Source organism: Camelina sativa, chromosome 3, assembly GCF_030686135.1.
Source record: "Camelina sativa cultivar CO46 ecotype springtype chromosome 3, ASM3068613v1".
Lineage (NCBI taxonomy): Eukaryota > Viridiplantae > Streptophyta > Magnoliopsida > Brassicales > Brassicaceae > Camelina > Camelina sativa.
The window spans coordinates 10,523,451-10,546,830 of record NC_141882.1 but is presented as its reverse complement, the minus strand read 5'-3'; the positions used below and the strand labels follow the sequence as shown (position 1 = coordinate 10,546,830).

Genomic DNA, 23,380 nt, shown 5'->3' with positions numbered 1-23,380 from the left:
CTAATTCTCAAAATGAATATGATTATTTTTTTCTTAATTTTGGGGGTTTAATCAGATTATACTTGTAGTATGATTAGTTGCTTTTTGAAAAATTGTTTTCAGAATTAAAGTTTTGAAATGACTATGGTGAAAAAAACATGTATGCTCTTAAATTTTTCTATGGTATAGTATATGATACATTGGTACTCAAATAAAATGCTTTGTTGGTCAAAAAGCAAAAAAAATAATAATAATAATAATAAAGTGTGCTAAACGCGTCCTAATTTCCACTTTTTGGGTATAATTAAATGATTTAATAATTAATAGTATGATTATCTATACTATTAAATGGGGAGTACAAATCAGAGATTTTAAAAAAAATCATATCATATATCCATGTTACCAAACAAGTCCAATTGCCTACATAATTAAAAATAAAAAAGTAAACTTTCCTAAAACAATGGTAACAATTATTAAATAAACAAATGACTAACTCTTTTAATAATTGGTTATAAGTTATAACGATATATTCTTAGATTTCATATATATATATATATATATATATATATATATATATTATTTGGATATGTGTATAAAGCATAAATAATTAATTTTGAATATATTAAGTTTTTCAAATAGTTTTCTAAATTAAATATTAAACATTTATAGTTAGGGAGTTCAAAAGAAATAAAAATGCAGAATTCTATTCAATACCATCTCAAAAAAAAAATGGAAGAGCAATCAAAAAAAAAAAAAAAAGGCAGTTAGGACATCTCCAACCCCACTCTATTTTAGAGTCAAAACTCTATTATAGAGCAATATTTGCTCCAACCCTACTATACATTTTACTCTAAAATAGAGAAAATAATAGGATTGCTCTATATATAAGCAACTCTATTCTCACCTCTATTTTTTTACACTAATTCTATTTTAGAGTTGAAAATAGAGTAATACATTGGAGAAAAACAGTGCTCTATTTTTTAGTTATTCTATTTTAGAGAAAAAAATAGAGATATACATTCGAGATGGTCTTAAAGGCTAAAAATTTGGATATTTAAGCGACCATATAAAAAGCTATCCGGATCAAGGATAACCCGTTCGAATCTGGGCTGGGAAGGACGCGGATCCTAATTTTAATGCTTATTCTTTGGATTAGTTATCTAACAAAATTAAAAACAAAAAAACGTCTGATTAGGAAATAATTAAACCATTACAAGCTACTTACCATGAAAAATGGAGTGAATAATCTTATTTCATCATTCAAATAAACATATTCTCGAATCCTATATAGTACATACCATAAAAAGTGGAACAATAATATATTGTAGCTAAAATATAGTTACCTTTTGAAATTAATACAACTAGAAATTGGAATCCTCTAAGTGGCTGATTCTCCAAATATTCGAGCATAATATTAATACCTAAACAAAATCATTTACAATTTTCTACAAATCAAATTTGTTATATCATGAGTTCCTAATCTTCCCTTAAATATTACTATCATTCATTTTGATTGAGCTAAAAAAATATTTTCCCTTAATCGTATATGTAACTTTTACTTACTTTCTAAGATCACCTTAACAATAAATTCGACGCCTACCTTCTTTATAAATACCAATCTTTACTCAACTTTGAGACTCATCAAGCAAATATATATTTTTACCTCATTACTATATTTATTCGACTCTACCAAAATGCTTCCTTTGTATTCCATAGATATGGCAAACGGTACAACACATCATGACATAGTTTAAGTGAGGGTTCTTCAGTAAGAAAAGAAAAGCTGGTGGTCCAATGAGAATGGAAAACCATCGAAAGATTTGGCTTCACTTATGCAAGTGGTCTATTCTAGCCAACCAATCTCAATTTATTTTTCTAATGACATGAACGACTTTATTTGGCCTTTTTTTGTATTTTTTGGTCATCATGTCTCTTTATGTGCCTGTAATTTAGAAATTTAGAACTAATAGCACAATGAATTTTGGAAAAAGTAATGGAGAAGTGGACATATATTGTTATTCTTATCTCTTTTTTTCTAGCTCTAGCTTCTCTGTCATATCAGTTTTTTTGATTCTGTACATAACAAAAACTGAAAACATTGATAATTGGACATGTCCAATAAAGGCAAATGAAAAAACGATTAGTCTAAGATACATGAAATCCTGCCATCTACATTGTTTAACAATATTTGAGAGTACATGCTTAAAATTCTTACGTAACCCTCAATTGCAAAGTACATGTATAATCTTGGAATTCTGACCTTTGAATCATTAATGGAGTCTTATTACCATACTAAAGAGATAACTATATATACTAGCTCACTCATTCTAAACTCCTCTTTCTACAACTAAACAAGTCTTTAGGAATAACTATGCGATTCAAATGCAATTACAAAGAATTCCGGGTGGTGGATATATTACTTATTTCCCCATTTTTGTCCAATAACATTCTAAATTATTATCCATCTTGAAGCCTCTCAACATAACCAAATTTTTCGGGTGGGTGGATTTGAATGCTAAAATATTTCAATTCGAAAAAAAATATTTAGCAAGGTAGAGTTTTATAAAGGGTAAGTTTGATGAAATTTTTAGTATACTAATTTTTTTTTTAATATAATAGAATTTTAACTTCTATTTGTGTGTTATATTTATGTGTTGACTGGTTCTCCCGCTACCTCCCGCAAACACTGCGTTTGCGGGTGGTAGCGGTTGCTAGCGATTGGAACCAATCATACAAACCGCTTCCAATCACTCATAATCGCTTCCAACTGCTCCAAACCACTGAATTCCAAAAGCTGCTTCCCGCAAGAGTTTGCGGTTGCGGGCGATTGCGGTTGGAATTTTTTTTTTTTTGTAAAAAAACTTAAAAGAAATCAATGATAATGAAAATTTTTTTTGTTATATTTTCTATCTAACCATTTTGCTCATTAATGATGGGAGAAAATGAAGTACGGATACGACTGCAGAGATTATAAAATAAACAATTAAAGAAAATAATATTCCAATTAACAATAACCCAGAAAACTTGATGTAAATTTAATGGCACATCGCACATAAGTTCAAAAAAGTCTAAATAAATATAATATTTCATCAAAAATTTAAAAAAATAAGATTATTTATGAAAAATATTAAAACAATCACCAGTGACCCTTCTCAACTAACACTTGACCATTCCTACCGATGCAACTACTGACCCACGATCTAAGAGAAAAGAGAAAAGATCTACGATCTAAGCATATGTTTTGTCATTTATCAAATTACTTGATTAAATTTTTGGTGAAAATCCAAATGCATAAAGGAATAAGTATTTCACTATGATTTTTTTTTTGGAATAATTATTATTTTAATAAATTTTAATTATAAATCAAGTTTAATAAAAATTTTGGTGTTTTTAAAAATTTATATATTAGATATCACATTTATTATGTTCCAACCGCTATTGCACCCGCTAGTCAACCAGTCGTAAACCTCCCGCAAACGCACCAATTTTAAACCGCTAAACCAGTCGTTCAAAACGCTTAATAACGCTTGAAACCGCAATCGCCCGCTTCCGCAATCTCCCGTAACCACAACCGCAACCGCAGCGTTTGAACCAGTCAAGCCCTTAGTTAAGTAGTATTTGGATTTTTCATTATTAGTATAAATAATAAAATACATAATAAGTAATTTATAAGATATTATCTGATTAAGAAACAATTTTGCTAATAATTTAATTTTTTACAGAATTTAGTTAAATTACCTTAATTTGATATGTCTAATATTCTAATATTTGTAGTGTTAACCAAATAATTAACTGAGAATTTAACCCATATTTTGACATCGAATTAACCCTTATTTAACCAGATTCAAGATGTCAATTTAGGAATATGATGTTAAATGTAAAGATTGTATAAGCATAAACAAAAACTGATTTAGGAAAATAGAATTAATTTTGAAGAGATATATTAGTAATCAAATTGGTGTAACGATTTTATAGACATATTAATTGAGTACTCTATTTTAAATTGCTGTATTTTAGTTATTATTTTGTGTAATTTTGTAGGGATTAACTTTGTAAATAAATATAACTTAAAAGGTAGAACACAAAATGTACTTCAAAAATGTTAATATAGATTTTAAGGACTTATGGATTTTTCGTGTACTTTGAATATATATATATATATATATATATATATAATAAAAGAAAATTTAATAATAAAAGCTTATACTGCAAATTTTCAATATAAGAAACAAATATGAAAACTAAAACAAAATCATTAATGTGGAGTAATAAAAATTAATACAAACAAAAAACAAAACTACCAATTCACTTTGTTATTAAATAATAAAAATTTAATTTTAATAACGGTAAATATGATAACAAGTCAAATTAAAAAAATGCTATAACGCCTTGACTAACACTTAAAAGATTTAAAATACGAGAAAAAAATATATATTCAAAATACAGTAAAACAAAAAATATCTTGCGCTGTACCTCATGTTCAAACCTAGAAACAAAGAAACTAATCTAATATAGGTGAACCATATATAAAAATAATAAGAATAAAGAATTCAAGTAATTTTGTAATATTTTTATTATAACATATGATATATAAATATACTATGAATTATATATATGTTTATTCCATACCGGAGTTCGAGAATTTATGTTTTCGTCCCGTCCTGTCCCGTTTTTAATAGAATCTAACGGGACCAATCATTTATTTGACTTAGTTTGTTGCCATCCAACCATTATATTGTTCAAATTTTAAAATATTGATGAAACTATTATTATTTCAAATTTTCAAACATTAATAAACCAAACTAAAAATCAAACTAATTTTAATTAGTATAAGTTTGACTATATATACAAAAATAAGTTTGTTTATAAACATAACCCGCACTAACCTAGTGAAGACTTTAATAACGGATCTCTCGAATAAACAAAAACAATAACATCTTATCAGGTGACTCATTCTTTTAACAATTAAGAAATAGTGATATAAACAGAGTAGTTACCAAAAACATTGCCCCTCAAAACTAAATGTTGATGATATATATATATATATCCCAAATTCTGAAATAGCATTGTAATAAAGTTTCATGCGATTGATTTTCTTGAAAGAAAACATTGTATCTTTTCTTTTACCCTAAAGAATGAAATTAATCCATACATATATGTAAGCTAATAATTAATTAAACAAAAACACATAAACTACAGTTATGGTATGAAGTATGAACGTAAGTACTGGACGACAAGAAAAGAAAGAAAAGGAAAAAACAAAAGAACTGTTGGTAGTCTTTAACCTTTGTCAAATAAAGCAAAAAGCAAAACAAAACTGTCGTTAGTTTAAAGTTGTTGGATACAATATATATCTACCACACCGACACATCATGAGCCAGACCCGTTTTTATTCTTTTAGTGTTGCGATTTCACATCAAGTCAAATTAATAGAGTATGTTAGATGATGGTAGTTATAAGGAAATTAAAGATATATAATATCTGAAGTCTATATAGTTTATAAGGAAATCGATATTGAGTTGAAACTTGAAAGGCGATAACAACATGAAGAGGGATTTCTTGAAAGTGCAGTTTCTAATTTTGGAATTTGCAACTTGCGTAGAATTGAGTATTTAACTACACCGTAAAAAAATGAATCATCCACCGTAAACGGAGTATATAACTAATACACACAAGTAGAGATGAAGTAGGGTATTCTAAGCTATTAAAGACAAAATATACTACTTTACATAGTTGGATAATTGAATCTGCAAATCACTTATCTGATTGATCAAATCATGGATATGATTGATCCGTATTAGCATCCACCGTAAAAAAAATGTCTTGGTCACTGTGTGAACCGTGTCTTGTCCACTAGAACAGTGTGGAAGTGTATCAGTCCACGCAAAAAGTGTATCGTCCACCTGTTTTTCTTTTCCTATAAATTTGTTTTTTTGATGTTTATTATTAGCAAACAACCACTTTAACCCCATTATAATTAATTTAGAGGAAGACTTTTTTGTACATTCGTTATTATTCCATTATTTATTTTCGTCTTCATTCGGAACACAAGATCATCTTTAGGGATACAATCAGTACACCAAAGAGCCCACCACCACCAAACGTCTTTTTCAGTTTCAGTTCAATTCCTTTGATTTTTCTCACGTGAAATAAAATCTACTTACAAATCTTTTATGTGACTCAACGACAACATCCCTCTGTCTCTCAGTCTCTCTCTCTCAATCTATATATATAGAGATATTTGTATGACCATATATATAATATAAGAGACTCGTCGTTGAATAAACTCTGAGAGACTCGTTGAAAGTTTTTGCATGGTTGGCAAATTCTTATAATCCACCTTTGTTCTTCTTACCCTTTCTAGTCTCTTCCTCTCCTCCTATTAGCTTTTCATAGGGTTTTTTTTTTCTTTTCTTGGCCTTGTCCTTTTTGTTCGAAACCTATTCTTTCCTTACCCAACAGCCAAATTTTCACTGAGGTAAATCTCAACTAAAAGTGGTTTTTGATTTGGATCTGGATTCTTGAGTTTTACAGAGAAGTCCAGAGAAATTGAGCGACGAAACCAGATATGAAGTTTGGGAAAGATTTTGTTAGGCAGATGATTCCAGAATGGCAACAAGCTTACCTGGATTACGCTGGTCTCAAATCCATTCTTCAAGAAATCCAAACTTCACTAAAAAGATCAGAGAGATCAGGTGTCTTGAAACGCAAGCTATCTGCTAGCCGCAACTTCAGCAGCCTGACAAAGCGGTATAGCCGCAGCTCCTCGTCTTGGGAACCCGAGATTCATGACATTCTGGTGTACGCAACGACTGGGGATGATGGGTTTGAGAGATACGAGACAACCATATTGGAAGTTGCAGAGGCGGGGAGAGAGTCAGAGCTTGTCTTCTTTAAAGCCCTAGATCTCGAGTTCGATAAAGTGAACCATTTTTACCGGTCTAAAGTGGAGGAAATGGTGAAAGAGGCATCAGTTTTGAACAAACAAATGGATGCTCTGATTGCTTTCAGAATCAAAGTTGAGCAATCTTCTTCTTCTTGGAACTGCTCTGAAACAGTATCAGTTGATATGAATGCTTTTATTTTTAAGGAACAGAGTACGTTTTTTCAGAGATTGTTTGTTATTAAGTGTATCCTGAAAAATACACACAGTTTGAATCTTTTTTGTTTGTTTTTGATTTTGAAGGGAAGACATTAGCTGAAGAGTTGGGAATTAAAGTAGAGGGAAATGGATCAAACGGTAGAGATCCAACGAAAGAGAGTGTGCCAGAAGTGTTAAGTGTTCTTGACCATATCAGATTAAATAAAACTCAAGAAACTCCTCTTTCCACAATAAAAAACGTCCTCAAGCTCTCTAACCAAGAAGAGCTCAAATTTACAAGAGAGAATCTCAAGAAAATAGAAGCACGGCTTAAGAATGTTTTCATCGTGTTTTATCGCAAGCTTCGACATCTCCAGAATTAAAGGTATGTTGCTTCTTATGAAAAATATGAAAAGTCAAAAAGGATCTACTTTAATTAAATGCATGCTTTGGTTCTTGATTAATTCAGCTTCTTGAACACATTGGCCATTTCAAAGATCATGAAGAAGTATGATAAGGTAACACATTGATTAAATCAGTAATATATAATATTAAGTTTCTTGATACTTATTAATATGCTATTGCTAAATGTTTTCTATCAGATTGCTTCAAGAAGGGCGGCAAAATCATACATGGAGATGGTAGATAAGTCCTACCTCACTAGCTCTGATGAGGTTAATACAATATCTCTACACAAAACTTATTTATCTTCTTTTAATAAACCTTTTTTTTTATAATAAAACTTGATTTAATGTAACAGATCAACAAGCTTATGGTGAGAGTTGAGTCTATCTTCGTTGAGCATTTCACCGGTTTGAATCGAAGCAAAGGAATGAATCTCTTAAGACCAAAAGTGAAAAAAGAAAAACATCGAATAACGTTTTCTACTGGTAATACTAAAAGATTTCCCAAAATCGCATAGGTTTTCTAACAGTAGTTCATGAGTAACTAATCAAAATCTTTCCAAAATGTTTCTCAGGATTTTTCGTCGGTTGCACAGTCTCTCTAGTGGTTGCTCTCGTCATGTTCACTCATGCTCGTAATTTATTAGGCGCGGTTGGACATTCTCTCTACATGGAGACAATGTTCCCTCTATACAGGTTCAAACAAATTACATAATTTACCTTACTCTCTAATTGAATCACTATGTTCTTGCTGACAAGAACCTTATTTTTCAGTTTGTTTGCATTTGTGGTTCTGCACATGATCATGTATGCTTCAAACATATACTTTTGGAAGCGATATCGAGTGAACTACCCGTTTATATTCGGATTCAAAGAAGGAACAGAGCTTGGTTACAGACATGTTCTGCTTCTAAGCTTTGGTCTAGGCACGCTTGCTCTTTGCGCTGTTCTAATAAACCTTGACATGGAGATGGATCCTAACACTAATGACTACAAGGCCATGACTGAACTTCTTCCCTTTTTTGTTCTAGCTGTAAGTTGTTCATCATAATAACCAAAAAGAAACTTAAATCATTATGTTAACACTTTTGGTTTGTACAATGTTTTGCAGCTAGTGATAGCTATTTTTTTCTGTCCCTTCAACATTTTTTATCGGTCAAGCCGAGTCTTTTTCCTCACGGTTGTATTCCGTTGCATTGCTGCGCCACTCTACAAGGTATTTTACTCAAGCATATCCACTGTTCCCCGCTAAAGTAAAAACATCGATAAATCTCTCAACGTTCCATCTAAATTTTGCAGGTTAATCTTCCAGATTTTTTCTTGGCAGACCAATTAACAAGTCAGGTTTGTATGTTCTTATAACATTCTTCTAAATTTCATGATCATGTTTTCATAATGTTTCAAACCATTACTCAACTTTGTTTATTTTTTAGGTTCAAGCACTGAGGAGTCTGGAGTTTTACATATGTTACTATGGTTGGGGAGATTTCAGGCACAGGCAAAACACTTGCAGATCAAGCGAAGTATACAGCACATTCTACTTCATCGTCGCTGTGATTCCTTACTGGTCACGTTTCCTTCAGTGTGTTCGAAGATGGATCGAAGAGAAAGATTCAAGCCAAGGCTACAATGCTCTTAAGTATTTCTTAACCGTTGTCGCTGTGTGCTTGAGAACAGCTTATAGCTTTAACAGAGCTGGAAACATCTGGAAAATAGCTGCATGGGTTTTCTCAGCATTGGCAACTTTTTACGGCACATATTGGGACATTGTTTTTGACTGGGGATTGCTTCACAATCCATCTAAATATTGGTTGAGAGAGAAGCTTCTTGTTCCTCACAAATCTGTTTACTACATTGCAATGGTGAGAACTAAGAAAATGAAAGAAACAGTACAAATCCTTGATTTATGATTTTCTTTATAATTTTGTTTCCGTCTTCTCTTCTTTATAGGTCTTAAACATTGTGTTGAGGTTGGCGTGGCTGCAGACCGTACTGGATTTCAACTTCTTGTTCTTACATCGTGAAACTATGGTTGCTCTTCTTGCTGCTCTTGAGATCATACGTCGTGGTATCTGGAATTTCTTTAGGTAACTTCTGAACCAAAAAGAAAATCTATCCTCCTTTAAAAGCATTTTTCACTTAAGGGTTCTTGTTTTTTCTGGTTGTGAAGGTTGGAGAATGAGCATTTGAACAATGTGGGAAAGTTCAGAGCATTCAAATCAGTTCCGCTACCATTCAACTATGATGAAGAGGAAGATGGAGATAGTTAAATCTTAGATTGTTATCAAATCAAGGATTTTCCACATGAGTGGTACTCCAATTTTGTATAGAGCTTGCTTGTAAAACAATAAAGGAGGAAATGAGTATGATGAGGCTTCGGATATAACAATCTTACCTTAGGGTTAACAATCAGATTTCAAACCAAAATAAGTTTATAGACCTCCCAAACAACAGCGATCACACATGTAAGCTACTTTAACTATGATAAACCAATAATTACCCTTGTAATAACACACTATGAAACTAGGAGGTATTGAGACAGCAAGCGTAAGACTTGAGCGTCTCTAAAGCTTGCATAGATGGTTTCACGTGAATATATTTCTCCATATTTAAAATAGATTTAGGCGTTAGCCGTTGAATCAAAGTCTAAGAGCACATACAGTATATGAAAATGACCTGGCCTAGACTTTGCAACAAGCAATGACAATAACATTATTTGTCAAAAGAAGCATGAGCATATTGATCTTGCAGCAAAAACCCAAATAGTTTGCCAAAACAGCATCAACTAAGTCTATCATATCACTCGAGTCTACTACTAAAAAATCCAAGGTTGCTGCCTCTTGATATCCAACAAGGAGTGATGATATTGGAAACCTTTATCAGTTGTTCGAATTGCCTTGCTCACTAGGGTTTAGCCGCTCACCGCTGCAACAGAAGAAATGTGGCAGCTTAACTCGCCCGCAACTCCTGGAACACAAAAAGAGTATGCACTTAAACAGCGGTATATACAAGTGCCCTCATCATGAGATCATGATAAGCGATACAAATACTAAATCAAGCATATGCCAAGGCCAAACAAGTGTGATTTATTGCCACGGCCAAACAAGTTGACTACTGTACCGCGATGAACACAAAAAGTTATTTCATCAAACTTGTTAAAGGTTCACAGTTCTAGTTACTTAAATGATATGCAGTTTCTAACAAGTGATGCTAAAGGATAGAATATTGAATCAAAAAGCATATCGCTTATACTTCTATTGAATGAAACAGTGACATCCCATAGCAAACTAGACCTATGAATAGATTAAGAACCATCAAACAAATAAAGCAACAAGAGAAGCCAATCTATTACCTGCAACGGATGATCACAGGAACAGGCTTAAGAGCCTTCGGCCCATTTCTTATCCCTCTTTTGTGTTTAGAAATCTGCATTTTTCATAAAGTAACAACTTTGATTAACACTATCATTCTCCAAGGAAAAAAAACAAAAAGTCCATTACACATTTTCATACTAGATAGCTCCTAACTCCCAAGAACATACAAAATACATATGAGCCTTAAGGAACCAAATCAATTTAGAAGTGAGCCTAAACCCAGAGATACAAAAGCAAATAGAAATGGACACTCAAAAACTGCCAAAAAGACAACATTTTTATAAAGATAGGCTCCCTAAAACCCTATATAAACCCCTGAATCCATCAAAAAAAGCTAAATCCCAGACGCCACATTAATTCAAAACCCTAAAGAAATTTTCAACATTTCAGAAGCGGAAAACGAAAAGGAGAAAAACCAAATAAGAGAGACTGAGAGTTCCGTGACCTTCTTCTTAGGCACAGCCATTAGCTCCATAGATCCATCGAAAGCAAAACTGGGAAGCCCGAATCCGAAGCTCTTCTCATCGATCGAACTCGGTTGATTCTGATCGAACTCAGGTAAAACCAACGGCGGCGTAGAAATGGGCCGATCGAAAGCACCGTTCATGGGTGAAGGCATCGCCGCCACGTGGCTGAAGCTTCGGGTTTCCAAGATGAGGCATGTCTCAACCGCGGCGCGTTTTAGCGATGTCAGTCTCAATGCCATTGATGCAATTTGTCTCCAAAATCTAATACAGCTGACGGAAGTGTGAATCTAATATATGAAAGCTTAAAACGACATCGTTTTATCTTACGAACCGAATCAAACCATAAAATTTCTAATTTTGATACGAGAGAACCGACTCTGGACCGTAATTTTAAAGTGCAATTTCCCGGTTTGATTTATAAACCATGAGGTTTTTGCCGATACGAGTCATTTCGAAAACCCTCGTTGCTCCGTCGTCGTTGGGTACAGATCAAGCGAAGGAAGTAAAGTGAAGAATCTTAGCAACAATGTCGTGGATGAAAGGTGATCTGCTTTCCAAAACCAGGAGGCTCGTTGGTGGATTGGCTACTCGTGAGCCTGTGTGGCTTAAAGCCATGGAAGCGTAATTCTCTCTCTCTCTCTCTCTCTCTCTCTCTCTCTCTCTCTCTCTCTCTCTCTCTCTCTCTCTCTCCCTTCTGTATTTTTCCAAATGATTTGGATTGATCGATCAATTAGATCCATTCCATTATAGGGTTTCTGATTTGGTTGTAAATGAATTCAGTTTGAATATAAAGTTGAGATTTTTACGTCTGTGAGATTTGGATTTAGGATTTTTTTTTAAGGTTTCAGGTTTGTTAACTGTTGTTGAAATGAGTGTGTCTTGTGATTTGGTTTTGATGCGTAGTTCACCTCCTCATGTGTTTCCTCGCTCTAATGGGAAAATCAAGAAGATTGTTCTCCCTGAGGATGTTTATGTTCGCAAATTCGCCAATAAGCATCCTGGAACCAAGATTGACGACCCTGTCAAGTAAAAATTCTCTACCTCTATATCTCTGCATTTGTAACCAAAGATGGTTTATTCGAAAAGATTATTCTAGAAAGAAACAAAAAGTTGAATACCAGACCATTTTTTTTGGCTGAACTTCTTGTCTTGAACTAGTTACTAATGGTTAGTGTCTGTCTTATATCCTGATTCAGTGGGAGAGTTTCACCATTCGTTCTGGATGTATCTGTATTCTTGTTAGTTTGTATAATGTGTTTTTTCTATTTTCAATCCTCTAGGATTTCGGCGTTTGTTCCAGATCCAGCTCGTGTCTATGGTTGCCGTGTCCTTGAACTGAAGGAGCATGGTATTAATGAGGATGATGCCATGTCTGTAGCTAATGTAAGTATTTTCTTTTGCAAAGTCTTGATTAGCTAAGAAAGGAAGTTTGTTTCTAAACTTGTACTTGGAATAGCTGAGAATCGTAATGCCTCTACTGCTGATGCTGTTCCTTTGAACACTGGAGATGTTATTCTTCTTCTTACTGATTTGCATTTTTTTCAGATGGAATATCTCTCAGAGAGAAAGGAAATGAAGAAAGCATACAAACGTTTAAAGGAGCTTGCGAAAATGCAAGATAAGGATCCACCTCCTAAACCATATCCTAGTGCTAAGAAAGCGTTAATGACTCAAGAGAAGAAATCCGCCAAGGATCGGTTCCAGACTCCTAGCGTTCGCAGGCTAGTTAACCAGTTGAAAACTGAGAAAGATGTGTTGCTGCAGGACAAAACTGGAAGTGCGAATCTGGATAATTGGATTGAAGAATAACTTCTCTCATCATCTTCTTCTTTTATGCAACTCTTCATCCAATTTCTCTTTGTAGAACCTTCTTTTTCGTATATGACATTCTTTGACTACAAAATGTTTCGAAAATAAAACAAGTTTTATTTCCATATTTCACTGTCTTTGTAATAATTTCACTGGATGTTTTCTTCCATGAGGCAAGGAATTACAGAAAGCAAAATGGTTATCTCTCTCTATGATCCTACAATTTGAAAATACTCGTCACTCTAGGCCAATTAGAGTCTTCAATGCTTTCTTTTTCGATACAACTTTGCTGTAAACACCCTTCCCTAGCTTCAAGATTTTCTCCATCTCCACAATGTTACTGCTACCTAGATTCTTCTTCATCATCCCTTCCACGGCCAACTTCATCAATCTCTCATCACTTCCAATGACATCAGAGACACTGTCCATTACAACTTCCATTGTTGGAATCTTCCTTCCCCACCTCTTCATAAGTCTCTCCGAGTTATAAACCTCATCATAAACTCCCCAATAAGATGCTCTCAACAAACCTTTATCCTTCCCTTTCACCTTCCATCTCTTCATCCCTTCCTCAATCATATAAACCGCGTTCCCTGCATCTACGCCTCTCTCTAACCCCATTTCGATCTCTCTTATCTCTTGGTTAGTAACATACAACATACTCTCAATCTTGCATCTGCTGCATCCGCAACTAAATCCCCACGACTCAGCCATCTCTTTCCGTTTTTCCAGTGGTGAAAGCACGTCAAAGTAAGCAAAACTGATCTCTTCCCCAGCTTTAATATCTCTCGAGGCATGAACAATGGCATAGTCTCCAACGTGAACACGTCTTGCGTTTGGAAGACACGAGTGGTTAATAAACGACGGTAAAGTCCATATCCCAACACCGTAATACTCTTTGTTCTTCCCCATAACTTTAGCTGAAATCGCATCTTCCACCATAGCATTCACATCAAGAATACTCAATAGCTTCTCCGAATCCAAACTCTGTTTCGAGTCACCACAGGTTTCAACTGCTTCATCAGGCCTAAACAGAGATATCTCAGGTATCTCCAGCTTGTCTTCGTCTTCTCCAGTGGACAACGCGGAGACAACTCGACGCTTTCTATCGCATTTCCTCACGGATTCAGTAACCTCATCAACGAAGTTATTCCACATAACCAATTGTGCTTTCTCAACAGACTCTCCATTTCCTAAGATCCCTCTCTGAATCGCAACCGCCTTTGTAACTAAGACCAAAGTCCCTGCAACAACGTTCTTAGTAGCAAACAATCCACGCCCACTAAGCTCAGATTTCTTAATCTCAATCGACCCAATAAACTCAGCAAGCTCAGGACATCTCCCACGAAACCCACTTAAGACCCAATCAGATAAATCAAAAGATCCAGTCTTTGCCTGAAACTCGAGCTTCTTACATTTCTCCATGTACACAGTAACAGTCTCCAAGTTACCACTCGCTTGTGGGTCGATCAGAGCTGTCTTAAAACACTCCAAAGCCGATGAGTATTTGCTCAGACCGAGCAAGACTTTACCTTTACAGAGAAGAGTCTTGAAATGAGTCTTTTCGATCTCAAGCGCTTGATCACAATCCCTCAACGCTTCCAGGAAATCGTGTAGCCTTGCTCGCGCCTCAGCTCGGTTGCATAAAGCCAAGCAGAGAGATCTCCGGAGCTTCGCAACCGAATCCGGATCCGGGTCGGATTCACTAGTGTCTGAGATTTGGATCCGGGAAAGATCGATGAACTGAGTGTAGATCTTTATGGATTCTCCCCATTCTTCACGAAGAAGAAGCTCCGTAGCTTTGGATCTCAAGCTCTGCAACATCTCCAATGATCCGCCTCTCTCTTCCTCTAGCTCGAATTGCTATTTTCTGAGATTAATCAATAGAAAGTTTTGGATTTTGGCTTTCATCTACGATTGTTTCTCACAGACACTTAAATGTTAACAGTTTTGTAACGGTCGGATTTGCCTTTTTTACAACCATTGTTTTGTTTTTGTCCCACTTGCTGTAACGGTCATGAAACTACTTATAAAAAAAATTAATCAGATTTTAATCAGCTGATTAATCAATTAATTAGAGTCCTCTATCTTTTAACAATTTACTAAATAGTAATGTAGTTTTAGACCGCTTAATCAAAACAGTAATGTGTCATTGATAATCAAAAGAGCAATAGAGATTGATTTTTGTTTGTTAGTCTCTCACAAGTGAATCCCAGTCTGTTTTGTAAACTTAGTGATCTCATTCCCTTCAGAGACAGCCAACCCTATCCCTGTTTTGCCACTATTACCAACACCTCTGTAATACAATCTCCATTGATGATCAGAGTCTCCATCCATCTCAATCAAATATGGACACCCTACTCCTTCGTTGTCCCACGCACCGCCTTCACCAACCACAACCACAGCTTCTTCGTTCTGAACCCGTTTCCAATCCTTAATCCCGTCTTTTGATACCGCCAAGCCAATGGTCGTTCTCCCACTACACCTTCATAGGCCATCATGTAACTCTCATCTCTTTTGTTCCTTGTCACACAAGGATATCTTCCTCCTATGATCTTTCCCAATTTCAACCACTTGATCCCATTTCTAGACCTTGCCATCCCAATACAGAATTCACTGGTTTGAGCATCAAAAGAATGGTAATACATTCTTAGATCACCATCTCCATGGAAAACTACATGTGGGGATGCAATATAGAGAAAGTCCCAATCTTTCTCAGACCCAACATCAAACAAAGCACCACTATGATGCTCACCTTCAATTCTAGCCCAATGCCTAGCATCTTGGCTAATTGCTAAACCAGGGAGTGACCTATAAACCTTAGATTTCTCAACATTCTCATCACAAAGAAGAAACCTTTCTGGATTTCCCAACACGGAAGTTAAACCATGGGGTTGAATCTCAACCGTCTCAGTACTGTAGCCTGTGTAATACATCCAGTAAACAGAGCTATCAGCTCTGACTTTAGAACTTGACATTATCACAACTTCACCGGGTCGAACACTTGCTGTATCAAATCCCCACCAGTCTTCACCATTGCTCATAACCAAACCCACATCTTCGTTTGACTCAACCTTACCTTTCCCTCTTTCCCAATGGATCCCATTGTTTGAAACGGCTAAGCCGATGGAATCTGAAACAGGGTTTTGCTTTGAGCTTCCATGGTACCACATGTGCCATCTCTCTTCGTTATCACTTAAGAATCTCTTCACTACCGGAGAACCAATCTCCTCACTGTCCCAGGAGTCCTTAGAGACGCCGAGATCAAGAACCAGCCCTCTCTTCAAAGAGATCGAGGTCGAATCTTGACCCGTTTCACTACTTTTGGTGGTGGAACATCTTGTGACTGTGAGGAAGAAAGGAAAAAAACATTTGTTCCGGTAAGTAAGGTATTGAAGCGAGAGAACAGATGATCTGTTTCTAGTGGCAGTGACAATGCAGGAGTGGTTTACATGAAATTTGACAGCCATGGCTTGAAGAAATATGGAAAGCAAAGTTGTTGCTATGAGCCTCTGATTGAAGTGAAATGCAACGGGCCACAGATTTTGTTTGGATGACTTACCTAGTTGCGAACTTCAAATATCACACGTGTTTGATGTTCAATGGTGAGCTATATGAGAGAATCAAGATTGGGTAAATCAAAAATATCCCATTAAGCTTTTATAGTAAAGGCCCAACTACGACACATTTTATTATTGAAATTGACTCGCTAATTTCTAAGATTAATGAAATTAATTAGCAGAAGTTACGACTTAGAGCATCTCCAAATCCTCTATTTTCACATGTAAACTTTATTATAGAGTAGTTTTGCTCCAATGAATCTCTATTTTCACCTCTATAATAGAGATTGTTATTTTTTTTCTCTATATATAGAGAAACTCTATTTTTTTCTCTATAAATAGAGGTGAACTATTTTATTTGCAAAGTAGTCCTCTTAAACTTTAATTTCTAAGATTGAAACTAATTAGTTCTATTTTATTATTGAAATTGACTCACTAATTTCTAAGATTAATGAAATTAATTAGCAGAAGTTATTACTTATGAGTAAGCTAAAATGCTCAGCTTCACTTTACAATATATTTTTTTTTTTATAACCTCCAAATTTATGAGATTTAAATGTCTTTTCTTTTATAAAACTTTGTTAGTTGAGAATTGGTTTAGCTACCCGAAACTGCCAATATTTATATTCATGTTTCATGCAAAACTGGTCCCTAGACAGTAGACACTATAAAGAAAGACAGCCATAGTCATAATTAAATCTGTATATTTAGAGCAACGTCTAATGAATGATAGCTATGAGAGTATGTGTGTTAAACAAGCAGAAACATGTCTTTTTATTCTACCTAATTAATCATTAGTGACAATAGGCAATTGTGTTATAGTTGTAATTTTGGATATACACAAATAAATAATATTCCCACCATTTGGAACTTAGATGTTTTAATTTAATTTGCTCCTTTACAAAATACTTTTAGTGTTCTGATTTTCTCCTCATGAAAGTCAAGAAATACTCGTTTTTGATTTAACTTAATTGCAAAAAAAGAAAAAAGTAAAATTTAAAAGTAGTATAGTATGTGGGATTTAAACCCTCACAATTTCCATTGTGGGTTTGAATAATATAAGAAAGACAAAATAATTATCTTTTTGATCATATGAAATAAGAAATGAATAATAATGTAAGAACTGTTATGAAAGTAGAGAAACTCGAAGGTTGTATTCTCTTGTGTATATCTCATTAATCAATTGAATAGAGTACATATATAGTAGTACATAAACTCTAAGTCCAATAGGATTCCTAAACCGATTTAGAATAAGAGAAGATGGCCGATGAGCCTTGTAGACTTGGACATGTATGTAGGCCGGTTATGGAGATTCATTCTTAATGATTTACAACAAGAACATAATTCATCCCAATGTAAGAACTAGAAAATTATAGGAAAAGATGAGGAAGAAACAACTATCAATTTAACAATAAATGGCACGATGATGGAGGTTATTTTCCAAAGGGGCAAGATGTGGACTGGTATGTTTATCTTGTCTAGCTATTAAGGTATATTAGACGATAAGCTGTTTTCATTGTCAATATACATTTTAAGTTTCGAGAAAATAACTCTTCAATATAAATATCAAGTCGTGTAAATGTTGGCTTGTTAATTAATTGGTTTCTAAACAAGTCATACCATATATAGATGTATCATTCTATTGATCAAAAACATTTTATATGGCTACAAGTTCAAGTAGCTAGAGACAGTAAGGTAATGTGGCTAATTGGTCCGGGCAAAGATCCAAAAGTCCGAGAAAATAAAAAAAAATAAAACTGGTGATGTTTGGTTTAGCATATTGTAAAGTTGACAAAGGGTAACATATGTATATTTGAAAGCTTTTCGTATTTTTCTTATGTGAGTAGATGAGAACATGTCACTCTATCTTTGGAAGAGATTAATTAGTAATTCAATTAGTGAAATTTGTTTTAACTATAAATTAATTTAGTAAGGAAGAGTCATCCATATATGACCTCAAAAACTAAAAATAAAGAGCCGTAACCAAATTATGTGAATATGATTTAAGCACGTGATGTGGACTTCGAATTTGACATATATTGGGGATCCTTTCGTATCTAGTGATTAATTATTATCACTACGTCACCCACGTTATGAAAATAAATCATTTTACGCATGTGTCAATACGAACCAAAAATTCAGTTGCATATTCGAGAAATCAAAGACCAGAGCCAGCACTCTCAGTATCCTTGGTTTGGTTATCTTTTTTTCCTTCTTTTTTTGTGCAAACATGGTTTGGTTATCTAATTCCATAAATTAAACCTATATTCAAAGACTCTAAGGATTTCTTTTGTCATGAGAAAATTCGAAGGAAAATAACAAGAACCAAATAGTTTGTTTTATATATCTACTAGTGCCAAAGACTTACATTCCTAGCCTAAGAGATTAGTTGTCTAGGATGTTTGTTGACATGAATGAACTTGTTTGCCATGTCTGCTTGATCATGTTTCTCTAGCGAGAGCTAGGTTTGGAAGTGATTAAGTCTGAGTAGCTTATGTCAAGAGATTGAGTTAACTAAGTCGTGATGTTCATTGTTTAGGGATAGTTTACTTGTGACATGTTAAACACTCTATAGACTAGGAGACTCCACTGACATCGATTACTCCCATCCTTAGGACTTCTTTCTTTCTGATTTTTATTGCATTCGTGAGACTGTTTCGCTTCTTGTTGTTTAGTTCATGCTTTACACTCGTTTATGTTTTCATTCATTTTCGCTTCTTGTCATGCATTCTCGTTTCTAGTTCTGTAACTCATTTCCGTCTTGCATTATGATCATTCTAGAATTGTTAGAGATAAAACCACTCATTGAATTGGTTTGACTTGTGATTTCTTGATTGCATCTTGATTGCTAGCAACATCCCATTTGGATTGACACCTTAAGTGCTACAACACATAAAGTTAATTGAACCTGCTAGGAGACATACAAAAATCCTAGTATCACTATCCTTTTATGATTTAGTTAATTATTAGGTTGTGAGTTCACCATTTCATTTTATTTGTTTGTGTTTGTTAAAAATCTAATAATGAGAAAGCAAAATTTGTAAGTCAATGATGCAAATCAAGTGTATGTTCCAATTATATGTTATTCATTACAATTAAATGTTGCAAGAAACACAAAATAAAAACCAACATATATCAAGTCGAAAACAGGCCCAAAGGGAAAGGAATGTCAGAATAAGAATCTGGTACACTGGAAAGATTTGCTGAGTAAAGTATGATTCAGATGTGGGGGGATTTTACAACTACGGGGTAAACTACCCTGACAGGAAACTATCCATGTGATTCATAGATTGCCTTCCATGATCAGCTACTTGGGTCTGCACTTTTATAAGGGTTCCTCTGATTCTTGCATCTTTAGTAATTGGTTCTTTAGGTTTTCTATCCACACGTTGGCACCTCCTTCCACCGACGATGCGAGAGACATGTCTTGTAATCTGTAGAAAGGAAATTATATCCAGACAACATTTATTAAACAAACTAACCAAACTTTAAACTTACCACATGAATATATTGTAATGGTATTTAACTCTCAATTTGATATTTAAAAGCCATAAACTTAAAAGTTAGAAGAGATCTTACATTTCCAACCTGAAGTTGAACTTGAGCAACATCAACAAGACCATGTGCATTCTCAGCCTGGTAAGGAAATACAAAAAGACAACATGGTTAGCTACTGTCTACAACATCAATATCACCTAAGAACCATGGGAAAAAAATTAGACAAGTATATACTATTTTCTAACTCTAGAGAATCAATAGCAAGTAACTCTCAAATTGAGATTTCAAAGTAATGAAATACACTGTGTCTTTCTTGATCACAATAATGAGGTCAAAGATAATTATCTAAGAAACTAAGAGATCCGTTGAAGGGATAATTCAAATCTTTGATGAGTTTGCTAAATACTCGGGGCTGGAGATAAGCGGATGAAAGTGTATCTAAATTTTAAAAGAATAATTGTTTTTAGAATTTTAGAAATTGAGACTAGAGTGAGAGTGATGAACTGACACTAATTTATTCAGCTTATGGCTTTTATAGAGGTTTCAAATTTTGAATCTTAGTCCTTTATTTCCTGGTTGTACATAATCTACACTTAACTCAAATCAGATCATGATTGTGTTGCATCAATCAAAATGAATCGATGCTTGGTAGATTTTATACAGTAGTGATGGATTAAAGCTGAGCGAATTGTTTGGATTTAATATAATTTTGGTATGTCAGTTTTAGCCTCTTAGGCTTAGCCGAAAATATATTAATCCAAAACACTAAACTATTTAGATTTTTATTAATAAAGAATATTTGATTTGATATGGATATTCTATATGAATATTCCAATAATAAAAGTCTAAAACTCATACATTATATATCTGTCAGTATTAATCATAAAATTTGGCTGATAACATCTAAACAACCAAATAGCAAAGTCTAAAACTGATACATATTCAAATAATAATTTTACATATGAATATTCAATTGGGAAACAAAATATATGAAAATTGGATTAGATAATTACTCACGCATCGCGCTAATTTGCTGAAATTAGCTAAAAACAAAAGACTTCCAAGATCCAATATATTAGATATAAAAGAGGTCAGACCATATGACAAAACTATATATCATCTATGTCCACACAATAATTAGTAACCACATACCTTTTCTGTTCAATATTTTACAAATTCTTTTTCTCTTCAAGAATGTTTGTTTTTAGGGAAAATTTTTTTTGAATTCAAATTTTTTTAATCAAAAAAACAATATTGTGAATTTTAGACAAAGTAATGTCAAAAAATTTGTCTGAATTTGTTTAAAAAGTTCATGTGTTATAATAAAAAAAAAAATCATGTGTTATAAAAGTTAAGAGAGAATTAACGTCGTACAAACTACAAAGTTATAAGAATCTTTGTCTTGTAACAGACTTTGTTATCCAAACAGTTATGAATTCTAGTTTTTATATTTTAAGTAAAGTATAATATAATTAGTAGTACATGTTTTGTCTCTGTGGGTGTTAGTTGCACATTTAGTTATATTTTGTTATTTTTTTGGTCAAAATAGATTGTATTTAAGATATAAAAACTGGTTAACATTTAAGTAACTTACATTTAAAATATGTAACTGAAAATAAAAAGAAGCTCAAATAATAGCAAATTAATCAATATATTATCACACTGTAAATGGTTAGGGTATCACAAGCTTCTTAGCTCGACAATGATGGCTACAGCCAAACGGATCAATACATAATTGGCCTTTCTTTTCTTTTTTGCTTAAAATTCTAATGAAAACTTGACGTTAACAAACATATTTGAAACACTTGGAGAAGAAATTACATAAGTGGAGAAGTCTAACACACTTGGTTGGACATGATGCAACGTCAGGTGGCCAAGATATTAATTCCCTATATCTACACATAATTGGAGAAAAGAATTTCGAGAAATTTCAGTTAGGAACTCAACATTTAAAATGTCGATATATATAAAAGAATCCTAAATCTCAAAAACAATAAATCTTAAAGCAACATTGGCTGAGAAGTTTTTGTAGGCACTAATCCCAAAATTTTACAATTTAGCTTGTCAAGACCTTAAGTTTTTGTAGGCACTAATCCCAAAATTATGTCAGATTAATATAACCACAACTTCCATTAGATCCCCTTTATGATGATGTTTGAAGATTTTTACATAAATTAAGAAAAACATTTAATATTTAACTATAAATATATTATTTATTTATAATAACACATTTCTCATACCTAATAATCAATAGTAATTCATCAAACTTATATTTTTTTATTTAATAATTTTTGAAATTTACAATTTGTACCATTAATTAATAAGAATTTACAGAAAATCAATCTATGTGATACAAGAAAAAATCCTAAAAAATCATTTTTTGTGATACTGAGGAAATATTTTACAAACGCAATGCCATGGAAAATATCATTAATTAGCTCTCGATGGACAAACAATGGTAACCTTGACTTCTTTTGTTCACCTAAATTCACTCACCTTAAATTTCTTGTGACCGTAGTACTTATTTTTAAGTCTTTAAAACATCTTGAATGTGAAATAATTTGAAGAAACTAATATGAAACACTAAGTATGTTCGCCCAACACACAGTTAATCACCATGAGGAAGATGATTTAGCAATTACTAATGAAGGAAGTTGTGGGAACTTGGAGTATAAGATATAATTTAACATTTTAAAGTATGGAGGACGAAGAAAACATTTTTCTCTCAACCACAAATATCGAGAACCCCTCAAGCGAATTCTGCTCCGACGCCGGTAAAGCTCCGGCTTGCCGGCGTCGGGTCCTTTGTCTTCTTTCTGCTTCTGTTTACTTAATCAATTAATCATTCTCCCTCAGTTTCATCCTCAAGTCTCCTCTCCCCTGTTGGAAAGTCTTCTTATCTGATACTCATCCAAAGTCAGACGGCGAGGGATCGCTCTGCTGACCCTCAGCTCGAATCAACCTTTCTCCCCAAATCCCATGATGCGGCTAGTAGACCTGACCCCTCTCTCAATATACAGATCTGAACAAATCCTTGCCTTGCCTGAATTCCTATGTCCGGGGTGTAAGACGACGACTCTCGGTGGTGTCGCCTTCTGGCTAAGAAAATCATGTCCGCGAGAAGCTGAGATAACGAAGCTATTTTTCTACTCTTCAATCCCTCTCCCACCGCGAAGCCTCAGGACTCTAGATCTCTGCTGTCCATGCC

General features: G+C 33.9%; 4 protein-coding genes and 1 pseudogene across 4 annotated transcripts; 2 read left to right on the top strand and 3 right to left on the bottom strand.

Annotated features, from left to right (window-relative positions):
- The first annotated feature begins 6,234 nt into the window (after nucleotides 1-6,234).
- LOC104776607 (phosphate transporter PHO1 homolog 7) lies at nucleotides 6,235-9,847 on the top strand. Its single transcript, XM_010500702.3, is given in 12 exon segments — nucleotides 6,235-7,076; nucleotides 7,166-7,445; nucleotides 7,530-7,578; nucleotides 7,663-7,734; nucleotides 7,821-7,950; nucleotides 8,040-8,160; nucleotides 8,239-8,497; nucleotides 8,576-8,680; nucleotides 8,764-8,808; nucleotides 8,898-9,326; nucleotides 9,415-9,551; nucleotides 9,635-9,847. Coding segments are annotated over 12 exon segments (2,256 nt in total). The 5' UTR covers nucleotides 6,235-6,547; the 3' UTR covers nucleotides 9,735-9,847.
- A 200-nt stretch (nucleotides 9,848-10,047) lies between these two features.
- Nucleotides 10,048-11,744, bottom strand: LOC104776606 (uncharacterized). The gene is made up of 3 exons (XM_010500701.3): nucleotides 11,284-11,744; nucleotides 10,817-10,890; nucleotides 10,048-10,431 (listed from the first exon to the last, which is right to left on the bottom strand). Exons 1-3 carry the CDS (start codon nucleotides 11,542-11,544, stop codon nucleotides 10,344-10,346), a joined length of 423 nt encoding a protein of 140 aa, XP_010499003.1. The 5' UTR covers nucleotides 11,545-11,744; the 3' UTR covers nucleotides 10,048-10,343.
- Nucleotides 11,745-11,784: 40 nt separating this feature from the next.
- LOC104776605 (uncharacterized) lies at nucleotides 11,785-13,310 on the top strand. Its single transcript, XM_010500699.3, has 4 exons — nucleotides 11,785-11,926; nucleotides 12,209-12,331; nucleotides 12,586-12,688; nucleotides 12,851-13,310. The coding sequence occupies exons 1-4, from the start codon at nucleotides 11,832-11,834 to the stop codon at nucleotides 13,112-13,114; spliced, it is 585 nt and encodes a 194-aa protein (XP_010499001.1). The 5' UTR covers nucleotides 11,785-11,831; the 3' UTR covers nucleotides 13,115-13,310.
- Nucleotides 13,211-14,938, bottom strand: LOC104776604 (methyltransferase FGSG_00040-like). Its single transcript, XM_010500698.2, has one exon. The coding sequence runs from the start codon at nucleotides 14,936-14,938 to the stop codon at nucleotides 13,352-13,354; it is 1,587 nt and encodes a 528-aa protein (XP_010499000.1). The 3' UTR covers nucleotides 13,211-13,351.
- A 305-nt stretch (nucleotides 14,939-15,243) lies between these two features.
- On the bottom strand, nucleotides 15,244-16,584 carry LOC104776603 (uncharacterized; annotated as a pseudogene).
- Nucleotides 16,585-23,380: the final 6,796 nt, after the last annotated feature.

Coding starts and splice junctions, on each gene's coding strand:
- LOC104776606 (XM_010500701.3), bottom strand. CDS start 11,544: ATGGCATTGAGACTGACATCGCTAAAACGCGCCGCGGTTGAGACATGC. Junction 10,891..11,283: donor TGGCTGTGCCTAAGAAGAAG/GTCACGGAACTC, acceptor TGAAAAATGCAG/ATTTCTAAACACAAAAGAGG. Junction 10,432..10,816: donor CCTGTGATCATCCGTTGCAG/GTAATAGATTGG, acceptor TTTGTGTTCCAG/GAGTTGCGGGCGAGTTAAGC.
- LOC104776605 (XM_010500699.3), top strand. CDS start 11,832: ATGTCGTGGATGAAAGGTGATCTGCTTTCCAAAACCAGGAGGCTCGTT. Junction 11,927..12,208: donor TGGCTTAAAGCCATGGAAGC/GTAATTCTCTCT, acceptor TTTGATGCGTAG/TTCACCTCCTCATGTGTTTC. Junction 12,689..12,850: donor ATGCCATGTCTGTAGCTAAT/GTAAGTATTTTC, acceptor CATTTTTTTCAG/ATGGAATATCTCTCAGAGAG.
- LOC104776604 (XM_010500698.2), bottom strand. CDS start 14,938: ATGTTGCAGAGCTTGAGATCCAAAGCTACGGAGCTTCTTCTTCGTGAA.